At 37.2% G+C, this 19,982-nt stretch overlaps 1 protein-coding gene across 3 annotated transcripts in view; it reads right to left on the bottom strand.

The window, feature by feature from the left end:
- Positions 1 to 19,982, bottom strand: part of TMEM164 (transmembrane protein 164) — a 174,415-nt gene that overhangs the window by 95,747 nt on the left and 58,686 nt on the right. For all 3 annotated transcript variants that reach the window (XM_087813644.1, XM_087813643.1, XM_016198282.2), the window contains one exon: positions 8,196 to 8,245. Coding sequence is in view for 2 of the 3 variants with exons in the window: in XM_087813643.1 (XP_087669769.1) it covers positions 8,196 to 8,245 (50 nt within the window). In the remaining variant the exon portion in view is untranslated. The remainder of the gene's footprint in view (positions 1 to 8,195; positions 8,246 to 19,982) is intronic.

Below are 19,982 nucleotides of genomic sequence, written 5' to 3' on the forward strand. Positions count from 1 at the left end.
GAAGAGTACCATGGGAACCCTGTGGAGAATCCTACCCATTCCTCACTCCAAAGAGAATTGCTAGTTCCTTCACAGCAGGGGGCATGAGGCCTGCTGGTCACACCATACCCCTTTCCTGCAGTGACTGGGCATGCCACCATGATCATGCCAGCCGCTGCTTAGCTGGGAAGCAGACAAATTCATGGATGGCTGGTGTAGTAAAGGGCCAATAGAAAAAACAACCCAGAGATGGGTATATAGCTATCATCAGTGAATTCACAGAACACACTGGCATAAAAACCACAGCAGTGCCCAACTGTGTATAAACAGATTTATGAAATTTTACATAGAATGTTTTTGTGGTTTTAACCCCTTAAATACTAATAGAATAGCAGAAAATATTCACTTAAACCACATAAGGTAGTGGTTGGGAGCACTATCTCAGGAGTCACAGAGACATTGGATCAAATCCCACCTGCATCACTTACCAGCCACACGGTAAGTGATCACTTTCTGAATCTCCATTTTCTTGCTTTAACTGGGGATACTATTTGTATCTCCCTACATACATTTGTTGGAAGGATTAAATAATACATATTAAGTGATTCCCACTGTGCCTAGGAACACAGTAAACCTGATATGAGCATTAGCAGGAAAAGAAAGAATGAGAATCCTGACTCTGCCACTATGTAATTTTAGCCAAGTTACTTAATATCTCTTGGCCCCAACAGCTTTTTTTGTAATGTGGATAATGTATTCCCTATCTCACAGCATTATTTGAAGGATTAGATGAGAACATTTAAGACAAAGTTCTTTCAAAACAGTAACAAGCTACACTAATGTAAAGTAGAGTTATTTTAAGAGCTATCTACTTTCTAAAATACTGATTTTGAACTTCACGTTGAAAATGGTATTTCTATACAATGAAATAATATGTGCCTATGAAAATGATGTGTGTAGTAAAAACTTAGATGAATCTCCAAGGAATTATGTTAAGTTTTTTAAAAAAGGCAATCTCAAAGGTGACATACTGTATGATTCCCTTTATTTAATGTTCTTGAAATGACAAACTTAGAGACATGGAGAACAGATTAGTTGCCAGGGGTTAGGGACAGGGTCAACTGGGAAGGTAGTGGGTGTGACTATAAAAGGACAACAGGAGAGATTCACATGGTGATGGAACTGTTCAGTGCCTTGAGTGTATCAATGTCAATATCCTGGTTGTGATATTGTACTATAGGTTTGCAAGAGGTTACCACTGGAGAAAATTAAGTAAAGGGTACAAGAGATCTCTCTGTATTTTTCTTACAACTAAATCAATATTATGATATGATATGGTATTTATTATGTTATGTAATTATCTCAAATATAAAGTTTATTTTAAAAATGATGGGCACAATCAATCTGTAATAAAATGGAGAAAACATTAAGTTAAGAAAGCACAATAGAAAACTATCATTAAAGAAGAGAAAAGTAAAGGAATAAATAGAAATCTTGAGAGATAAGAAAACCCAGGAAGAGAAAATAAAGATTAAAAAGTTTAAAATTTAGTAAAAAAATACATAAAAATAATAAAGTAAAAATGATAAATATATCAAAAATTGGGTTCTAGAAAACAACCAAAAATAGATAAAGTGCTTATTAACCTGACTAAAATATAATATATAAGAAAGAGAACAAAAAAAACCTACAAAATTAAGCCCAAGAAAGAATACATGGCTATAGATGACAAGATAGATTCTAAAATTATAAAATAAGAGGATATGCAACCTGCTCAACTAAACTCATGACAACAAATTCGTAAACTTCGAATAAATGGATAATTTCTCAGCAAAATACAAATGACCAAAGTTGACCCGAAAAGATTTGAATAGGCTAATTAACACAGAATACATTGGAAAGGTGATTAAAGGTCTACCAACTGAAAAAGGCACTAAGACCAGATGGGTTTCACATTAAGTTTTATGTAATCTTTAAAAAACACATAATTTCTAAGAGTAATTCAAGTATTCCGGCCAGAGGAGAAAAAAAGAACATTCTGCAGTTCATTTCACACAGCCACCATAATTTTAACCCTTAACCCTGATGGAAAAAAAATGACTCCAATCTTATGAACACTGAGACCAAGGTCTATATCAAAGATTGACAAATAGAATAAAGCAATGTATCAAAATAATAATATACTATGATTGGCAGGGCTTATTCCAGTAATGTACCTATCACCATAATTCACTGTATCAAAAACTTAAAACAACAACATGATCAACAAACATTGAAAAAGTATTTAACAAAATAAAGCAACCATTCTCATTTAAAATATTTCTATGTAAATGTGGAAACTATTTAAATACAATAAGCTATCTAACCAATGCCAACAATATACAAAGAAAGAAAATTACAGGCCAATATCCCTGATGAACATAGACACTAAAATCCTCAAATTATTAGCAAATCAGGTCCAGCAATACATTAAAAAGATCATAAACCATTACCAAGTGGGATTTATCCTAGGGATGCAAGGCTGGTACAATATCTGCAAATCAATAACCATGATACATCACATAAACAAAATGAAGGATAAAAATCACATGGTCATATCAAGAGATGCCAAAAAAACAAAAAACAAAAAACCAAAAAAAAACATTCGACAAACTCCAGCACCCATTTATGACAAAAACTTGCCGCAAAGTGGGAATAAAGGGAACATATCTCAACAAAACAAAAGGCCACATATGACAAACCTGCAACCAACATCATACTCAACAGGCAAAAGCTAAAAGCGTTTCCCTTAAGATCAGGGACAAGACAAGGATGTCCACGTTCACCACTCTTATTCAACATAGTACTTAAAGTCTTAGCCACAGTGATCAGACAAAGAAAAAATCAAAAGCATCCAAATTGGAAATGAAGAAGTAAAACTTTCATTATTTGAACATGACATGATACGGTATATAGAAAACTCTAAAGACTCCACCAAAAACACACACACAAAAAAACTACTAGAGCTGATAAATGGATTCAGTAAAGTAGGAGGATACAAAATAAATACCCAGAAATCAGTCACATTTTAGACATCAATAATGAAGTATCAGAAATGGAAACTAAGAAAACGATCCCATTTACAATTGCATTAAAAAATACATAGGATTGAATTTAACCAAGGATATAAAAGACTGGTACTAGGAAAATTATAAGACATTGAAGAAAAAAAAATGAAGAAAATACAAATAAGTGGAAGCACAAACCGTGCTCATGGATAGGAATAATTAACATCATTAAAATGTCCATATTAAGCAAAGCAATCTATAGATTCAATACAATTCCTATCAAGATACTAATGACATATTTCACAGAACTAGAACAAATGTTCCAAAAATTTATACGGAACCACAAAAGACCCCAAGTAGCTGCAGCAATCTTGAGAAAGAAGAACAAAATTGGAGGAATCATGCTACCTGATATGAAACTATACTACAAGGCCATAGTAATCAAAACAGCATGGCATTGGCATCAAAACAGATATATATAGGTCAATGGAACATAATAGAGAGTCCAGAAAGAAACCCACACCTTTATGGTCAATTAATATTTGACAAAGGAGGTAATAACTTACAATGGAATAAAGATAGTCTATTCAGTAAATGGTGTTGATAAAATTGGACAAATAAGTGCTGAAAATGAAACTAAACCACCTTCTTACACCATACACAAGAATAAACTTAAAATGGATAAAAGACTTTCATGTTAGATTTGAAACCATAAAATTCCTAAAAGAAAACATAGGCAGTAAAATCTCAGACATTTCTTGTAGCAATATTTTTTTCTGATATATTTCCTTGGGCAACAGAAACAAAAGAAAAAATAAACAAATGGGACTACATCACACTAAACAGTTTTTCCACAGCAAAGGAAGCCATCAACAAAATGAAAAGACAACCCACTGACTGGGAGAACATGTTTGCCAATGATACATCAGATAAGGGGTTAATATCCAAAATTTATAAAGAACTTATACAAGTTAACACCAATAAAACAAACAATTGAATTTAAAAATGTACAAAGGACCTGAATAGACATTTCTCCAAAGATGGCCAAGAGAAATATGAAAAGATGCTCAATGTCACTAACCATCAGAGAAATGCAAATTAAAACCACAATGAGATATCACCTCACACCTGTCAGAATGGCTACCATCAATAAATTAACAAACAACAAGTGTTGGGGAGGATGTAGAGAAAAGGGAATCCTCGTGTACTGTTGGAGGGAATGCAGATTGGTGCAACCACTGTGGAAAGCAGTGTGCAATTATTTCAAAAAATAAAATAGGACAGCCTTATGACCCAGGGATGATACTCTGGGAATATATCCAAAGAAACCCAAAACACTAATTCAAAACAATATATGCACCTCTATATTCATGGCAGCACTACTTATAATAGCCAAGATTTGGAAGTAGCCCAAGTGCCCATTAGTAGATGAGTGGATAAAAAAGCTGTGATACATTTACACAATGGAATACTACTTGGCCATAAAAAATAAGGAAAACTTACCTTTCGCAACAGCATGGATGGACCTGAAGAATATTATGCTAAGTGAAATAAGCCAGTCAGAGAAAGACAAATACCATGATGTCACTCCTACGTGGAACAAAATAAACTAACAAACAAAAAGTAGTAGAAACAGACACATAGATACAGACAACAGACTGACAGCTATCAGAGGGAAGGGGGGTGGGTGCTGAGTGAAAAAGGTGAAGGGATTAAGTAAAAATTTAAAAATAAATAAATAAACTCACAGACAGATAACAGTATGGTAATTACCATAGGAAAATGTGGGTGGGAGTAGGTAAAAGAGGGTAAAGGAGGGATAAATGGTGATGGAAAAAGACTTGACTTTGGATGGTGAACACACAATACAATATACAGATGATACATTATAGAATTTTATACCTGAAACCTATATAATTTTATTAACTAATGTTACCCCAATAAATTTAATTTTTTTAAAAAAGATTCTTTTATTTTATTTTTATTTTTATTTTTGTTGTTTAAAGTATTACAGATGTTCCCGTTTTTCCCCATTGACCCTTCCACCCTGCACCTCCAAGAAATTTAACTTTTAAAAAGTTTAAGAGATGACAAAGATGGTAGTTTGGTTCACAGGGAAAAGTATGGATTATTTAATATATTATGCTACTACAACTGGTTATCTACCTTTAAGAAAATGGTCTTAAAAAGCTGTGGAACATTTACACCATGGAATACTACGCAGCTGTAAAGAAGAAGAATCTCGTACCCTTTGGGACAGTATGGATGGACCTGGAGAATATTATGCTAAGTGAAATAAGCCAGGCAGAGAAAGAAAAACATCACATGATCTCACTTATACGTGGAATCTAAAGAACTTAATAAACTGATGAACAGAATAGATTCAGTGACATGGAAGCATAGATGAGACTGACGAATGTCAGAGGGATGGAGGAGGGCGGGTAGGTGGATGGGGAGAGAGTAACCAAAGAATTTATATGCATATATGCACAACCCAAGGACACGGACTATGGTGGGGAGAGGGACTGGGGAGGGGGGTGGGATGGGGTGGAATGGAACAGGGAAAGGGACATCTGTGATATTTTAAACAAAAAAAAAAAATTAAAAAAAAAAAAAGAAAATGGTCTTAATCCAGACTGGAAACCAGAACCTACTTAATAAAAGATTCATATTTGTATATGAAAAAGTTAAAAAGTTATGTGGAAAAAATATACTATCAGCAAACCCAATACATACAGATTTTGGAGAGGTTTTCTTTAACAATGATAGACAAAGGGCCAATATAAAAGATATTCAAAGAGGTCTTACAAATTAAGAAAAATATAAATAACTCATGAAAATGGGCAGATAATATGAACAGATAATTCAAAAGGGAAATTTAATTGGGGAGGAAAAAACAACATAATAATAAAATGCATTAGTAGTCAAGGAAATTCATACACTAAGTTATGAAAATTATAAAAGAACCATAACACCTTATGCTAGTAAGGATATGAAGAAAGGGATAATTTCATATATTACATACAAGAGGTAAAAGTAAATTATAACAGCCTTTTATATGTATAATCAATATAAATAATATATTAAATTAACAAATACATATACGTTTATATATAAACATTGATATATGCATGTGTTTGTTTGTGTGTGTGTAGTACCAGTAATATATAAGTTCATATGCATAATGATGTTTATTTCAGTACTGATTATAGTGGCAGAAATCTGGAAAGAATGAATGTAAATGTTCATTAGTAGGAAAATGGCTAAAAAATTGTTGTGCCTCTATAAAATTTTCTGCACCCTTGTTTTTTATTTATTTATTTATTTATTTATTTATTTATTTATTTATTTATTATTTTATTTTTAAAATATATATCTTTATTGATTTCAGAGAGAGGAAAGGAGAGGGAGAGAGAGAGAAACATCAATGATGAGAGAGTCATTGATCGGCTGCCCCCTGCACGACCCTGACTGGGGACCGAGCCCACAACCAGGGCATGTGCCCTGACCGGGAATCGAACCCCGGTCACCTGGATCCTAGGTCAACGCTCAACCACTGGGCTGCACCCTTGTTTTAAAAGAATAAGAGCTATACCAAAAGACTTGGTTAGATTTTCATGAGATACTATTGAGTGAAAAAAGCAAGATGTATTAAATTATGTATAAAATTCTATTTTTGTAAAATAATGAACAGCAAAAACTCATGTGTGTGTTTGTATGTGTTTGTGTGTGTGTATACACATATAAGCATGGAAAAAATATAGAAGGACATACTTGTTTGGTAATATACAAGGGTGGGATGGAAAGCTAGAGGAGCCAAACAAAACAAGGAAAAGGAAAAAACAACCACCACTATAAAAAAATAAATCCAGCAATTATATTTATGTATTTTACATATAAAACATATATATAAAATGAATTAAGTTTAGAAAAGTTACAGTAAAAGTTCTAAAGAGGATCTCTGTTTATTAAGAAAAGAAAGAAAATAACCAATATTATCTCTTGATGATAGAATTAAGGATGATGTTTATTTTCTTTATGTATCTCTGCATTTTCTATAATAAGAATTGTTACTTTCATAATAAGGAAATAAAACTAATATATGTTACTTTGAAAACATTACACTAAAAAATGGAGCTGATTTTCAGAAATCAAAGGAGGAAACAGGGTTAAATACCCCTTTTGCTTAGGAGTTGTCCAAGTAGGAGATATATGAAATCAGGATACATTACCCCTCATCAAGCAGAAAGTTACTCACCAAAGCCAAGAGACTAAGTGTCTATTCCAAGAAGCTATTTGAAGCAGCAAATAGGGTATAACAGGGTATATTTCCCCCTACCTAACACTTTAATGACTTAAGTAAATCAGAAAGCCATTTACACCACTCTCAATTATCCAAGGATCTTCAGGGCTCTTTACTTCCTGTCCCTTCCCTCTGGCCTGTGGTCATTTCAGTGCTCAGGAACAGCTCCAAAATGGGGGCCAGGAAGCAGAAAAGAGATGAAATTAATTTCGTCAATTTAGCTTCTCATTAGCAATTCTAATAAAAGGCTTGATAAATGAGATGGTCACAACTCACGGTTACAATGAGGGTTCCGGGACTCTTGAGAATTTTACTTAAGTAAATTTGCCTTCTGATAAACACGATTTGCCTGAAATAGACTTTAACAGATTTAATACTTGCTATTTTTAAGAGAGCTAGAACTTGTAATAAGGTAATATTTTTTTTCTTCTCATTTTAATTTTAAGGGGAAAAAATATAAAAACACAAAAACAAAGGCCTTAAAAGTGAAGACATATCCTCAGTGGAGCAGCAGGACCACAATGAAAAGATTCTTGAAACAAGGGAAGATGTCTGGGCGCCAGTTTGCTCTCAAGAGAAAGTTTAGGAAGGCGGCAAACTTCCAAGGGAGCATGCCTTGGCCATAAACCACCACCACAAGAAATAGCTGAAAAGGATTTGTCAGGACTTGACAAAAGCGAAATCTCCACATACAACATTTGCCTGTTTCACTGTGCCCTCACAGACTTTTGTCCCTTGGGATGCTCAGAGACAAAATGGTGCAGGTCCAAGGTATTCACAGCAATGAGCTCATCATCCTAGGTTATCAAACAGACAAAACAGTCTGAATAGCAGTGGCAACAGAGCAAAAAACAATTTTCCCTTACTTGAAGACCACGATAGCTCCTGGACATGGAGGGCAGGCGAGGAGAAAAATCTGCAATGGAAAAAGAATTAAGTATGATTACTTAAAAAAAAGTGTGATTATTAAAATAAATGCTAGATGCAGTAAGACAATGTTACTTTAATATTAATAATAATAATAATAACCAAACTTTAACACAGAAAATGTAATATAAAAATTTAAAAAGGCAAACAGGTGGTTTTACAAACATGTTTGTACATGCATCTACATGTGTTTATGTCGGGGGGGAGGGAGAGGGTCAGAGATGGAGAGTGAGGGAACAAAAGTTTGGGGGTTAGGAGATGGAGAAAGCTTAGGTTCTTTTAGCCTCTGGAACACTTCCTCTTAACCTCTAGAACAAGACTCAACTTTTCAACACTTCAACTTCAATACAACACCAGTAGCTTGTCTGAGAAGCTTTCAATGCAAGACAAGTACAAATGCCATATGGTTTGCCTCCCATAAGGGAAGTTAGGTTAATCAATACCCAGCATTCAGATTTAGTAAATAAAAATATAGGCTGCCCAATTAAATGTGAATTTCACATAAACAATAAATAAAGTTTTAGTATAGGTATATTCCATGCAATATTTAGGTTGAACTTATATTAGAACATTATTCAATGTTTATTATAAATTCACACTTAACTGGGCATTCTGTATTTTATCTGGCAACCCTATCAATATTGCCTGCCCTAGGCTCTATACCTCCCTTTGATTTTCAAAGGAAACAGAATTTGCCTTCCCAAAATCTCTCTTTGGCATGAGGATTATTCTAGATTGATTATTTTAAGAAACAGCAGACACAGAAAAAGCTCTGGAAACTGAGTAGAAGTTATTACCCTTTTGTAAGAAACATTTACTTTTATCAGGGAAATCTCTATTTGTAAGTGTGTCTCCCTCTCTGTACCAGGAAGAGAAGGATGACTAAATATCTAGAAACTCTTCCATGTAGAAGGCAAGGACTAAATCTGCATGACAACCTTATTCTTCTTTATTGTGCTGTTTTGGTCTTCTCCCATAACTCACTTCCCCTCCCAACATCTTTTATATTTAGCTGGAGATGGCATTTAAGGTGATATCTTGGACTAGTTCAGGGAGTTACTCAGTTTTCCTGGGTCTTTCCCATGTACACCAGGTATACATTTTATTCAACATCTATTTGTTCTTCTCCTGTTAATGTGTCTTATATAACAAGGGCATCTCAGCCAAAAACCTAGAAGGGTAGAAGGAAAATTATTTTTCCTCCCTCACATTGGATCGGTTTGTTTCTAAGCATGACTAAGTAGTTTTTTCTTCTATTTTCCATCCAGGCCAAACTAAACAAAAAGAACCTTGTCCTAAGAGACAAATCAGTCCCATGCTACTTCATTTGACCTAGGCCTGGATTACAGCCTTCAAAGTTTGACCTTCACCCAAGCACTGGTTCTTTAAATGGACAAAGAAACCCTGCATATCGCTTATTAAACATGTGAATTGCTGGGCTCATCCGTTAAGAATGCTAATATTCACATCCTGGCCAGTAGCTCAGTGGTTAGAGCGTTGGTCTGCATACTGAAGGGAAGCAGGTTTGGTTCCTGGTCAAGGGCATGTACCTGGGTTGCAGGTTCGATCCTCAGCCTGGGTCAGGATATAAACGGGAGGCAACCAGTTGATGTTTCTCTCTCACATTGATTCCCCCGCCCCCGAGCTCATCCTCCCTCCTTCCCTCCCTCCCTTCCACTCTCTCTAAAAAGCAATGGAAATAATATCATCGGGTGAGATTGAAAAAAAAAAAAAAGAATGCTGATTCCCGAAGTCTGGGACTTCGGGAATCTGCACATTTAACAAAATCCCCAAGACAATCAACCACTCCTGGCAGCCAGATATGCTAAATATTTGACCTTGGCCTGAAGTCAGAGACATTCAGCAGGATTAAGAACTGATAAAAAAAAAATGAAACCCATATTTGTGGAGTTCTTTCACCTACAGTGATTTAATAGTGCAGTTTATAAAATCATCAATATGTGTCCTATCTTGTGAGCATTTATTAATATAGATTATCTGCATTATAGACTTTTTGGCTTTGTCATGTGTATATTCTTTAGCATTTGGTTCTTCAGTTGTCTCAGAGTCTACATTAGAAGTAAAGAATACTATAAGGAAAAACACTGTAAGAAAGACAACCACTTGAATCTCTGTCAAGAGGAAGAGAAAGACGAATAGGAAAGAAAAGAGATCTTGAGAGGAACACAGGCAGGAGTCCATTACCTGCACAATACCTCATTAGAGAACCTCTCCAAGGAAATATCCATTGAGAATGTGCCTTTCCCCCTGTGGGTTAAGTTGATTAAAAGTGTAAAACCAATGACAATTACAGGTCCACAATCCTTTATCCAAAATCACCAAATCTAAAAAGCTCTCAAAGTCCATTTTTTTCAAAGATAATTTGGTAGTAAAACATGACCTGAACTGAGCTAAGGCAATTAACAGACTCTGTTTACTACACTTATGGTGAATATTCATATATTTTCCATAAAAATAATGTATTTTGATTATCGAGTGCTGCCCCAGACCCTACTGGCAGTATGTATAAAATACTCCACATGCACTGTATTGCCTTTCTAAAACTCAAAATTTTTGATTTCTGAAATACATATAACCTTAATGATTTGTGATAAGGATTGTTGACTTGGAATTTCAATCATCCAAACATGAACTTATCCCAGCTCTCCACCCTAACCCTCAGGAACAGTCCAAGAAAGAAAAAAAACAAAGTTGGTGTTCTTTACCACTGACCCAGCAGTAAAGTTACTCACCTTAGGCAAGGGACCAAGCTGCAGGCTGCACATAGTTACAGCATCTGGCCCATCACAGGCTATACTCAGAAACTACAGTATACAGAGAGCAGAGAGGGGGCCCCCAACCACCTTGGAAAGGTCCTCAGTACCTCTGGAATCACCTAAGAGCCATGCCAGCAGCCTTCCTGAGCTTCTGAAATACCCATGATACTTCCAACATGCTAAACAGAGAAGCAAAAGTACACACTGAGCCTCAGAGTTAACTCTTAATTTTCTATACCCATAGCCAAGAAGAAAGGAACAGATTCTTGGGGGGCATATTTCCCTATAATTGCTCCATTTGGCTGGTTCTCATCCATGACAGTACTACACCAGAAACCCAGAAACCTACTAAAGGGAGAAGCCTAAAGTTCCAATGCAGTAGGGTGTCATGTTATCCTCAATTCAATCATGGATCTAACTTCCTTTGAGGTAGCTAATCTATTCTTGACTCTGAGTTTTCCAACAGTTACTTTCATGTGGCCATGCCATTCTAATAGGGTAGGCAGTTAGAAAGGCATGAACAGAGCAGGAATGACAGGCCAGGAATAGAATGCCAAAAGGGCAGAAAGTCTGGGGTACCTAGCAATAGGCAAAACTGAGAAAACAGCTATTATAGTCTAGGACCTCATCCCAGGGGGACCTTTCCTCCCCTAGCATGTAGCTAGCCATGAAGTTTAGATGCCTCTGATCTTTCATATTGCTAGTTATGTGGTTTAGATCCCCTGAGAGGAGAAATAAGGTGCCGGAAAATAGCCTTATATGGTTCCATACAAGCCTTTGCATGACCACTTCCTTAAGGATTAAGTCCCCCAAGACAATGAGGTTCTGACCCATATCAAATGACCTGAGGAACAAAGCCATGGGTCTATTGACCACAAAGACAGAATTTTGATCAAACTAGAGGTGACATTTAGGCTTCAGTTGTGTTTTAGCTCCAGGTCCAGAAAAGCACCAAAACCAGATAAAGCTACACCATGGCTGACATCAGGACCAGATGCAATAACTAATGACCCCCCCACACACTGCCAGCCAACCAATAGAAACCACAGGCTTGAAAGAACACACCTAGAAACGCTGATGAATATTCTATTGAGATTCTCCCCTGGAACCTTCCCTAAAATACCTGCCTTTGCAAAAAGAGATAAAAACCCTTAAGACAAAGGACCCTGTTTTCTCTCTCTCTCTCTCTCTCTCTCTCTCTCTCTCTCTCTCTCTCTCTCTCTCTCTCCCTTTCTCTCTCTTTTTCTCTCTCTCTTTCTCTCTCTCTCTCTCATGCCCATGCCTTTCCCCATTTCCTTCTTTCCTCACGTGCTCTCTCTCTCTCTCCCTCTGGAGCATGCCTACATCTTTCCTCCTCTTCTTCCCTTGAGCATGTTATCTTTGCTTTCTTTTTCCTAAGCTCCAAGGGCCCTTCTTTTTCCTCTATAACTTGTTTCATGTCCACTCTGTCCATCCTGGCTCACTTCTTCCACCTCTGTCACTTTCTAAATAAACTTCTTGCATTAGAGTTCTTGGCTTTGAATTCCTTCTTACTCGAACTCATGGACTGGGGTCTAACTCCACATTCACCATTAACAATTCCAAACAGCACTTTGGCCTTTCTCATCTTGCCTGTCTATTCCCAAAACCAGTATAGAGGGTATCTTTTATAAGCAATCTTGAAATCAGATGCATATAGACATATCAAACAACAGATTTGAAAAATAACCCCAAATTAATCATATTCCATTTCCAGTAAACTCATGACAAGGAAAAATTCTGGGATGTCATAAATTATAGCAGACCAAAAAGTGGAAGGAGACAAGAGAGGTTAATCTGTTAATAGAACCAACAAAAAACTGCTCTCATTCCTGAATGTATGTTAAAACTTTGAATCAACCTTCAGGTGACTATTTTCCATTATTATCTAGAGAGAATAGCTGAAGAGCTGACAACCAGATGCCACCACATCTTGATTACACATGAACTTTCCAGACTGTTGCCCACAACCAATCCAAAAGCAGAAAGTATGTCTTCCTTATAGACTGTGCACCTATCCTAGAACTTTCTCAACTTTACCTCCCCCTGACTCCTTTATCTATAGCCAATGTAAATTCTTTTAAAACAACTTACATATTTCTTCTCCAAACTCACTGTATAAAAGAGTTCCAACAACCCTGGATGGTGGGAGTGTCTGTATTCTCCATCCAGGTCCTAGTCCTTTTTTGCCTAGCATATGGCTCAATAAACCCTTTCTTTCAGAAAAACTTTCGGCCTTGAAGGTTTTTGTTTAACAATGACCTCCTTTAGCAACTTCAAAGATTTATAACATTGAACCTCTCTGCTCTGTCATGCTGGAGCCACATCCATAATCACAATTAACCAAAGGAGCCACGTGAAAATAACATTTTAATTTAGAGGCCCAAAGGCCCCCAGCCTTTGCCTAAATATCTTTGCTTTCTTCCTTGGTTAGCTGCCAGCCACCTCCAAATTTGGGTAGTATGTGTTTTAGACTAGCAGGCAGAAAGCTAAATTTTCCTTCAGCTGCAAAAAGTGTGGGAAAAGAAGACCTTAGAAGTGCAAATAAGGACAGTAGGGAAATTAAAATGCATCTGAGCATATTCCAGCACCAACCAGGCATTTTTGTATTCATGCTGAAATTCACCCAGCTCAGCACCTAAACAAAAGTGCATGGGCAGGTAGCATAGAGAGAAACAAAGCACTTGCGTTTTCCCATCATCTGGTAGGTAAGCAGAGCCTTATTATTAAATCCCATCTTACAGATGAAGAAACCAAGGAAGAAAGGTCCTGACAAGCTTTCTGATAATAACCTAGGTCCCCTAACTTCCAGATCAAGACCCTTTCCACCTCACACCAGATACATTCCAGGCCTCATAGGGGCTTCTCTTCTTTAGACTCAAGACCTGCCCCTTGACCCCATGGCACATAAAGAGTCACCCAATGGCCCCACACCTGTGCTACCACACAACCCACAAGATCTACTCTCTACAAGGTGAAACATCTCAAAACAGAAACCTAACTGGGCAGCAAATCATATTTACACCAATGGGTTTCAGAGCTCAGCATTACCTAAAGCATTAGCTCTAATCTGCCTCATTTCCAGGTTTGCTGGGTGCTTGCAATTCTTTCAATCTTGCAAAACTGAGGTCTTTCTTGGCTATTTTTTCCAGGAAAAACCTACAATTTCCACTCAAAATCACACTCTCTCAGCTTCCCCAGGAAAGCTTCCTGTACTACTCCAAGGTTCTCCTGCCCCAAAACTTGTAAATTCAGCTCTTTCCTAAGCACCTGACAAGAGAAAATTTCTGAGATGTCCTAAATTAACTATCAGTGGGCTGGAGGATGGGAGAAAGAGATAAGGGTAGTTAATCTGTTAGCAATTGTGGGCTGAAACTAACAAAAAACTGCTCAAAACTAACAAAAACCTACATTCCTCAATGTAGGTTTAAAATTGGAATTAACTTTCATGTGACTATAAAAAAAAGTTGACCACCAGATGACACGAGGCACCACCACAATTGGTTTATGCATGAACTTTCTAGATTATTGCCCACAATGAATCAAAAAGTAGGAAATATTTTTTCCTTACAGACTATGCACCTATCGTGGTAGAACTGCCTTCTCTTCTGCCTTCATCTTCTCTGCTCCCTCTATTTTTTAAAGCCAATGTTAATTCTTTCAAAACAATTTACATCTTTCTTCCCCAAATTCATTGCATAAAAAAGTCCCTTTAGCTCCAGGACAGCAGACATGTTCTCCATCTAGCCTTGGTGTTGATGGTTTAGACTGTATGTCCCAAGACCTGGTGACTTTTCTGGCAAGCATATGGCTTCATAAACCCTTTCTTTCATAAAAGCTTCTGGACACAAAATTTTTGTTTAACACACCCAATCTAGGCACCAGCAGGTGTACCAGTTCATCCTCTATCTCTGAACCACTCTGGTTCCAGATTCCCCACCTTCCCTACCCAACCTACTAGCCAAGCTATCACTTGTAGCACCTCCCTGTTCCTGTGCCAGTTATATCAGCCCCAAATTCACTGGCATCATTGTCCAGCCTCCCATTAACTTCTGCTCCACCTCAACATTAGATTCAATAAACTTCCATTTTCATATCACCTAAAGAAGATAATTTTTGTTCACAGGAGGAAGTGTCAGTACTATGGGAAATATAATTGAGAAGGAAGGCCAGTCGCCACAAACCACCCTAAAAGAAGGATTTGCCAGTTTAACAGTACAGGGTGATGGAAAAACTAAATAAAAGGGAAACAGAATGAGTGGGGGACAGGAGAGTGATGTTTACCCTGGCACACAATCTTCCCAAACCAGCCCTCTGGCTCCAGTTTTCCTGGCTCCACATCCTATGATGGCACACAGCTATTTGGGGATTCCTAAGAACTCATGCTTATAACCATCACCCACTGTGGACCCTGAGAAGGAATTTATCTGCTGAAGTAGACTCCCCATGGTCAAAAGAGAGCCCAAATTTTATAAATAATAAGAGCCTAGTGGCCATTTGCTGACAGGGGCTCCTCACCTAATCTGTATATCAGGAAGAACCTCAGACTGAACTCAGCTTTTCACAGTGTGTCCTGTTTGTTTATGCTGTCTGAGTCAACCACTGCAGGGGAATCCTGGTTTCCTCTTTCTACCAAGGTACTGAGACCTGCCCAGTCCAATCAGAACTACACAATTTGGATACTACATTTACATAAAACAGACCTAATTGGGAACCTGGGCAGGAGCTTTCAATATAAAAGTCAGCCTCCCCTTTGTCTCAGTGGAGCACAATTTAGGTTGCTACCCAAATCTGTGTCTCCTGGGCTGCAGTTCCTTTTGCTCAATTTCTTTTTATTCTTTATTGTAGTCTAAAATTAATTTTGGTTTATACCACCATTCCTTGGGCTGCCCAAAGTCTGTCCTAGGCTCTATGTATTCACTAATGTTCATACTCTCCCAGGACCACTGCAATTATCTTTTCACTGGTCTCTGGTGTCTGGCCTCCAGGAACACTGCTTCAAGAGGGGTCTATCTAGCATGGCCGGGCGTGGCTCAGCGGTTAAGCATCGACCTAGGATCCAGGCGATCAGGGTTCAATTCCCGGTCAGGGCACATGCCCGGGTTGTGGGCTGCAGCTGATCAATGACTCTCTAATCATTGATGTTTCTATCTCTCTCTTTCCCTCTCCTTTCCTCTCTCTGAAATCAATAAAGATGTATTTAAAAAAAAAAAAAAAAGAGGGGTCTATCTAAAATGCAGCTCTGATCTGCCATTTAAAATCCTTTAATTGCTTGCCAGTACCTACAGAAAAAGCTCAAACTCCTGAAGGAGAAAAGAGTTTGCCACCTCTAAATATGTCTCTGGGATATTGATTAGGACAGAAGACCTAAGAGAAGCTCTGAAAACTGAATAGAAGTTATGTTTTTGTAGGAGACATTTACATACATAAGGAAAATCTTGTAATGATGTCTCCCTCACTGTACCAGGAAGGGGGGGATGACTAAATCTCTAGAAAGCCCTCAATAGAGAAGGCAAAGGCTTAAACCTGCTTAACAGCCTCCACCTTGTTTACTTTTAATGTTTTCCTCACTAGTTTCCCCCACCACGAGCACACCAAACACCTTTTGTCTTTACCTGTATTTTTGTATTTAATATACTGGCATGGGCCATTTCAGGAAGTTATCTGGTTTTCCTGGCTCTCTCCCATGTATATAGGAGGTATGCATTTTATTAAATGTCTGTTTGTTTTTCTCCTGTTTATTATTACAGGGGAGGGAGTCTCAGCTAAGAACATAGGAGGGTAGAGGAAAAATTATTTTTCCTCCTATACAACACATACATATCCTTATTGCTTTAATTTGTATAACTATTTTCTAACATGTTTTTTGGCCAGGTATATTTCTTTTTTGTGGATGTAACCATCTGTGGTCTTTGCCTATTTTTCAACTGGCATGTTCTTTTTCTTATTAAGTTGTAAGAGCTGCTTATGTTTTAATGACATTTAATACACACTATTTGACATTTATTGCAAATACTTTTCCCAGGTTGTTATTGTCTGTCATAGCTCTGCTTATGGTAGTTTTTTGATGTATAGAAGTTTTTTATCTTTATGTAATCAGATGTATTTTTCATTTCCTTTCTGGCTTCTGGCTTTGATGTCATGCTTTGAAAGTCTTTTACAACCCTGAGATTATAGTAAGAGACACTTATTGTTTTCCTAATATTTTCATAATTTTATTTTTAAAGTTTCAATCTCCAATATCAAGAAATTGTACCACTGTTAATCCTACTCATTCTTCCAGAAAGGCCTTCTCACCTTTCCTCTTCTGGCTAACTCCTATTTACCTTTCAAATACAAAATTATGCATCATTTTCTCCAGGGAACGTTTGGTTAAATGCCCATCCTCTCTCCTACCATTAACTACTTCTGCTTACATCTTGCTGAGAAATTACCATTCTTGTCAGTATAAGGAGCTTACAGAGAGAATTTTTCCTCAAGAATTTAGACAAAAGGAAAGTAAAAGTACCTACTAAGAGTTGGGCTTTAAAATCAACATACAAGGGATTAAAAAATTATATGTTCATTTTAAAGTCAGAATGTTTCCCAGGCTTGAAAACACAGATTGTAACCAGCTTGAATTAGACCTAAAGAAAGAACGAAGTTGGTCAACCATTGAGGTATAGAATAAAAAGAGTTACAGTGCATATTTGGCAGTGTCCACAAAAAAGGGGGTATATGAAAAGTAACCTCACAGGGTGATCTGATCATAAAATCCTAGCTGGGCAGGTCATGGTGGGTAGTCCCACGCCAGGCATATGACTTCTTTAGTAAAAGTTTTACCTTTGCCTTAAGAAATCCCTGTCCATTTTTTCTGTGCATCTAGTTAATGCACCTTTGAAATACCTCTTTTCACTCTCCTCCTTCTAAAGCTTGCCCATCTTCAAGAGAGCACATAATATTGTTAACTATCCTGTAATCAGATCTCTACCTTGCTTTCTCCCACCTTCATGTAGTCTTCCCTAATTCCAAATGCATAAGTGAAACTACAAACTATCATTTTTTGGAAGCATTTATCTCAGTTTGTTGAGATCTTGCTTCCAGGCTTATCCTCTGTTTAGCTCAAATAAAGTTTTATAAAAATTCACTACAGATTTGGATGTTCTTATGTCAACAAGCCAGGGAACCTTAGCTCATCAACATCGAGTGTTCTGGTCCCATTGGCAAATTCATCCTTGTTAAGAGGACAGAAGCAGGATAGTTAGCATGGCGAAGTGGTTAAGATTACAGGCTTTAGAGTCAAGACAGAATGGGTCCACATGATGGCTCTGACACTCAGCAGCGTTATAACCCTAGGCAAGAGACTGGAGTAATTTTCATCTCTAAAATAGGGATAAAAATAGTATCTATGTCTCACAAGGTTCTGGAGATTATCAAATGAGATAAAGTACACAAAGCACTTGGCACAATGCCTAGCACATAGCTAGCACCCAATACGTAGTAGCCGTAATTATTCTGATCTCAATAGAAAATCCATCCCTACTGTGAGCGGCATCAGCACATATTGAACTTCCACTTCATCTAACTTGACTTATTTTAATTCCATGCTTGCAGAATAACTTTCTGATATATTTTCTTGGGCTTCCCTTGTCCAGCTGCCTATGGGGAGAGAATACTTGACCACTCTAGGCTCAGTTTCTTCATGTGTCAAATGGGTACTAAAATAGTATTATCTCATATGGTAGATGTGAGGATTAAATGCTTGAAGCACTTAGTTTAGTACCTGTCACACTGGAAGGAATAAAGTATGAGCTATTGATAGCATCATCTTTCTTAAATGCCCTTTCTCCTCTCACTGATAATTCCATCCAAGGCCATGACAAGTGCTATTTCCCCCATAAAGTCTTCTCCAAGAACTCCAGATAACACCTTTCCTGTTTTCTAATGGCCTGTAGAACATATTGGGTACTTAGATTTTATTTAATTTGGGATATTAAATGTCTCTCAAATGTTGTACACAGTGCTATAGTAGATTGAGAGCTAGGATTTGATTATCAATCATTTCCTCTGACAAACCTTAAATTGGCATTGGTGAGCCATTAAACACAGTCCAAAGTAATTTGTAGGGTAATCACAGCCCTCAACAATGTACCCCCCCCCAAGCCCCAAGAGCCTTACCAGTTTTATTGCCCTCTATGGTTCAGGTTTTTACCCTAAACCTCAGTTTCTACATTCTAAAATGGAAAAGAATAATAGTACTTGCTTCCAATATATTAACCTCAACTCTTGTTCCTATGCAAATATCAAATGCTTTCTGGATATTTTCATCTGGATGTCATACAGGTACCTCAGACGAAACATGCCTGAATCTGAACTTGCCATCTTCTTTCCCTAACCTCTTCCCTCTCTAACTGTTCCCTCAAAAAATGGGAGAGAAGGAACAGCTCTTGTAACAAGACAATTCCAACTAGTAGAAGTAGAAGGGATGAGGGAAACAAAATCAACATTAGGCAAATACTGTAGCAATAACTGTTGCAAGCAGGGATCATTGATAGATCCTGATTAGTAAGGAGAGTCTTATCATTTTGGGATGCAAGATATTTGTTAATTACAATGGGAAAATAGTAACTTTATAATGGAGAAATCTGGCCAACACCACCTTAACCAAATGACCAAGGTTAACATCACCAGTAATAAAGCATATCATCATGTGCTCCTGGAAACTATGTACCAAAAAGTGTACATAATCACTTCTGTGGTATTTTTGCTCAAATTCCCAAATCTAATAATGAAAAACATCAGGGACAAATTAGGGACATTTTACAAAGTAACTGACCATGAGTCTTCAAAATTGTCAACGTAATAAAAGACAGACTGAGGAATTTTCATGGATAGAGGAGACTAAGAAGACATGCAACTATGTTGGCTGGGCGGCTCAGTTGGTTGGAGCAT

Source organism: Miniopterus natalensis, chromosome X, assembly GCF_054644295.1.
Source record: "Miniopterus natalensis isolate mMinNat1 chromosome X, mMinNat1.hap1, whole genome shotgun sequence".
NCBI classification, from domain to species: domain Eukaryota; kingdom Metazoa; phylum Chordata; class Mammalia; order Chiroptera; family Miniopteridae; genus Miniopterus; species Miniopterus natalensis.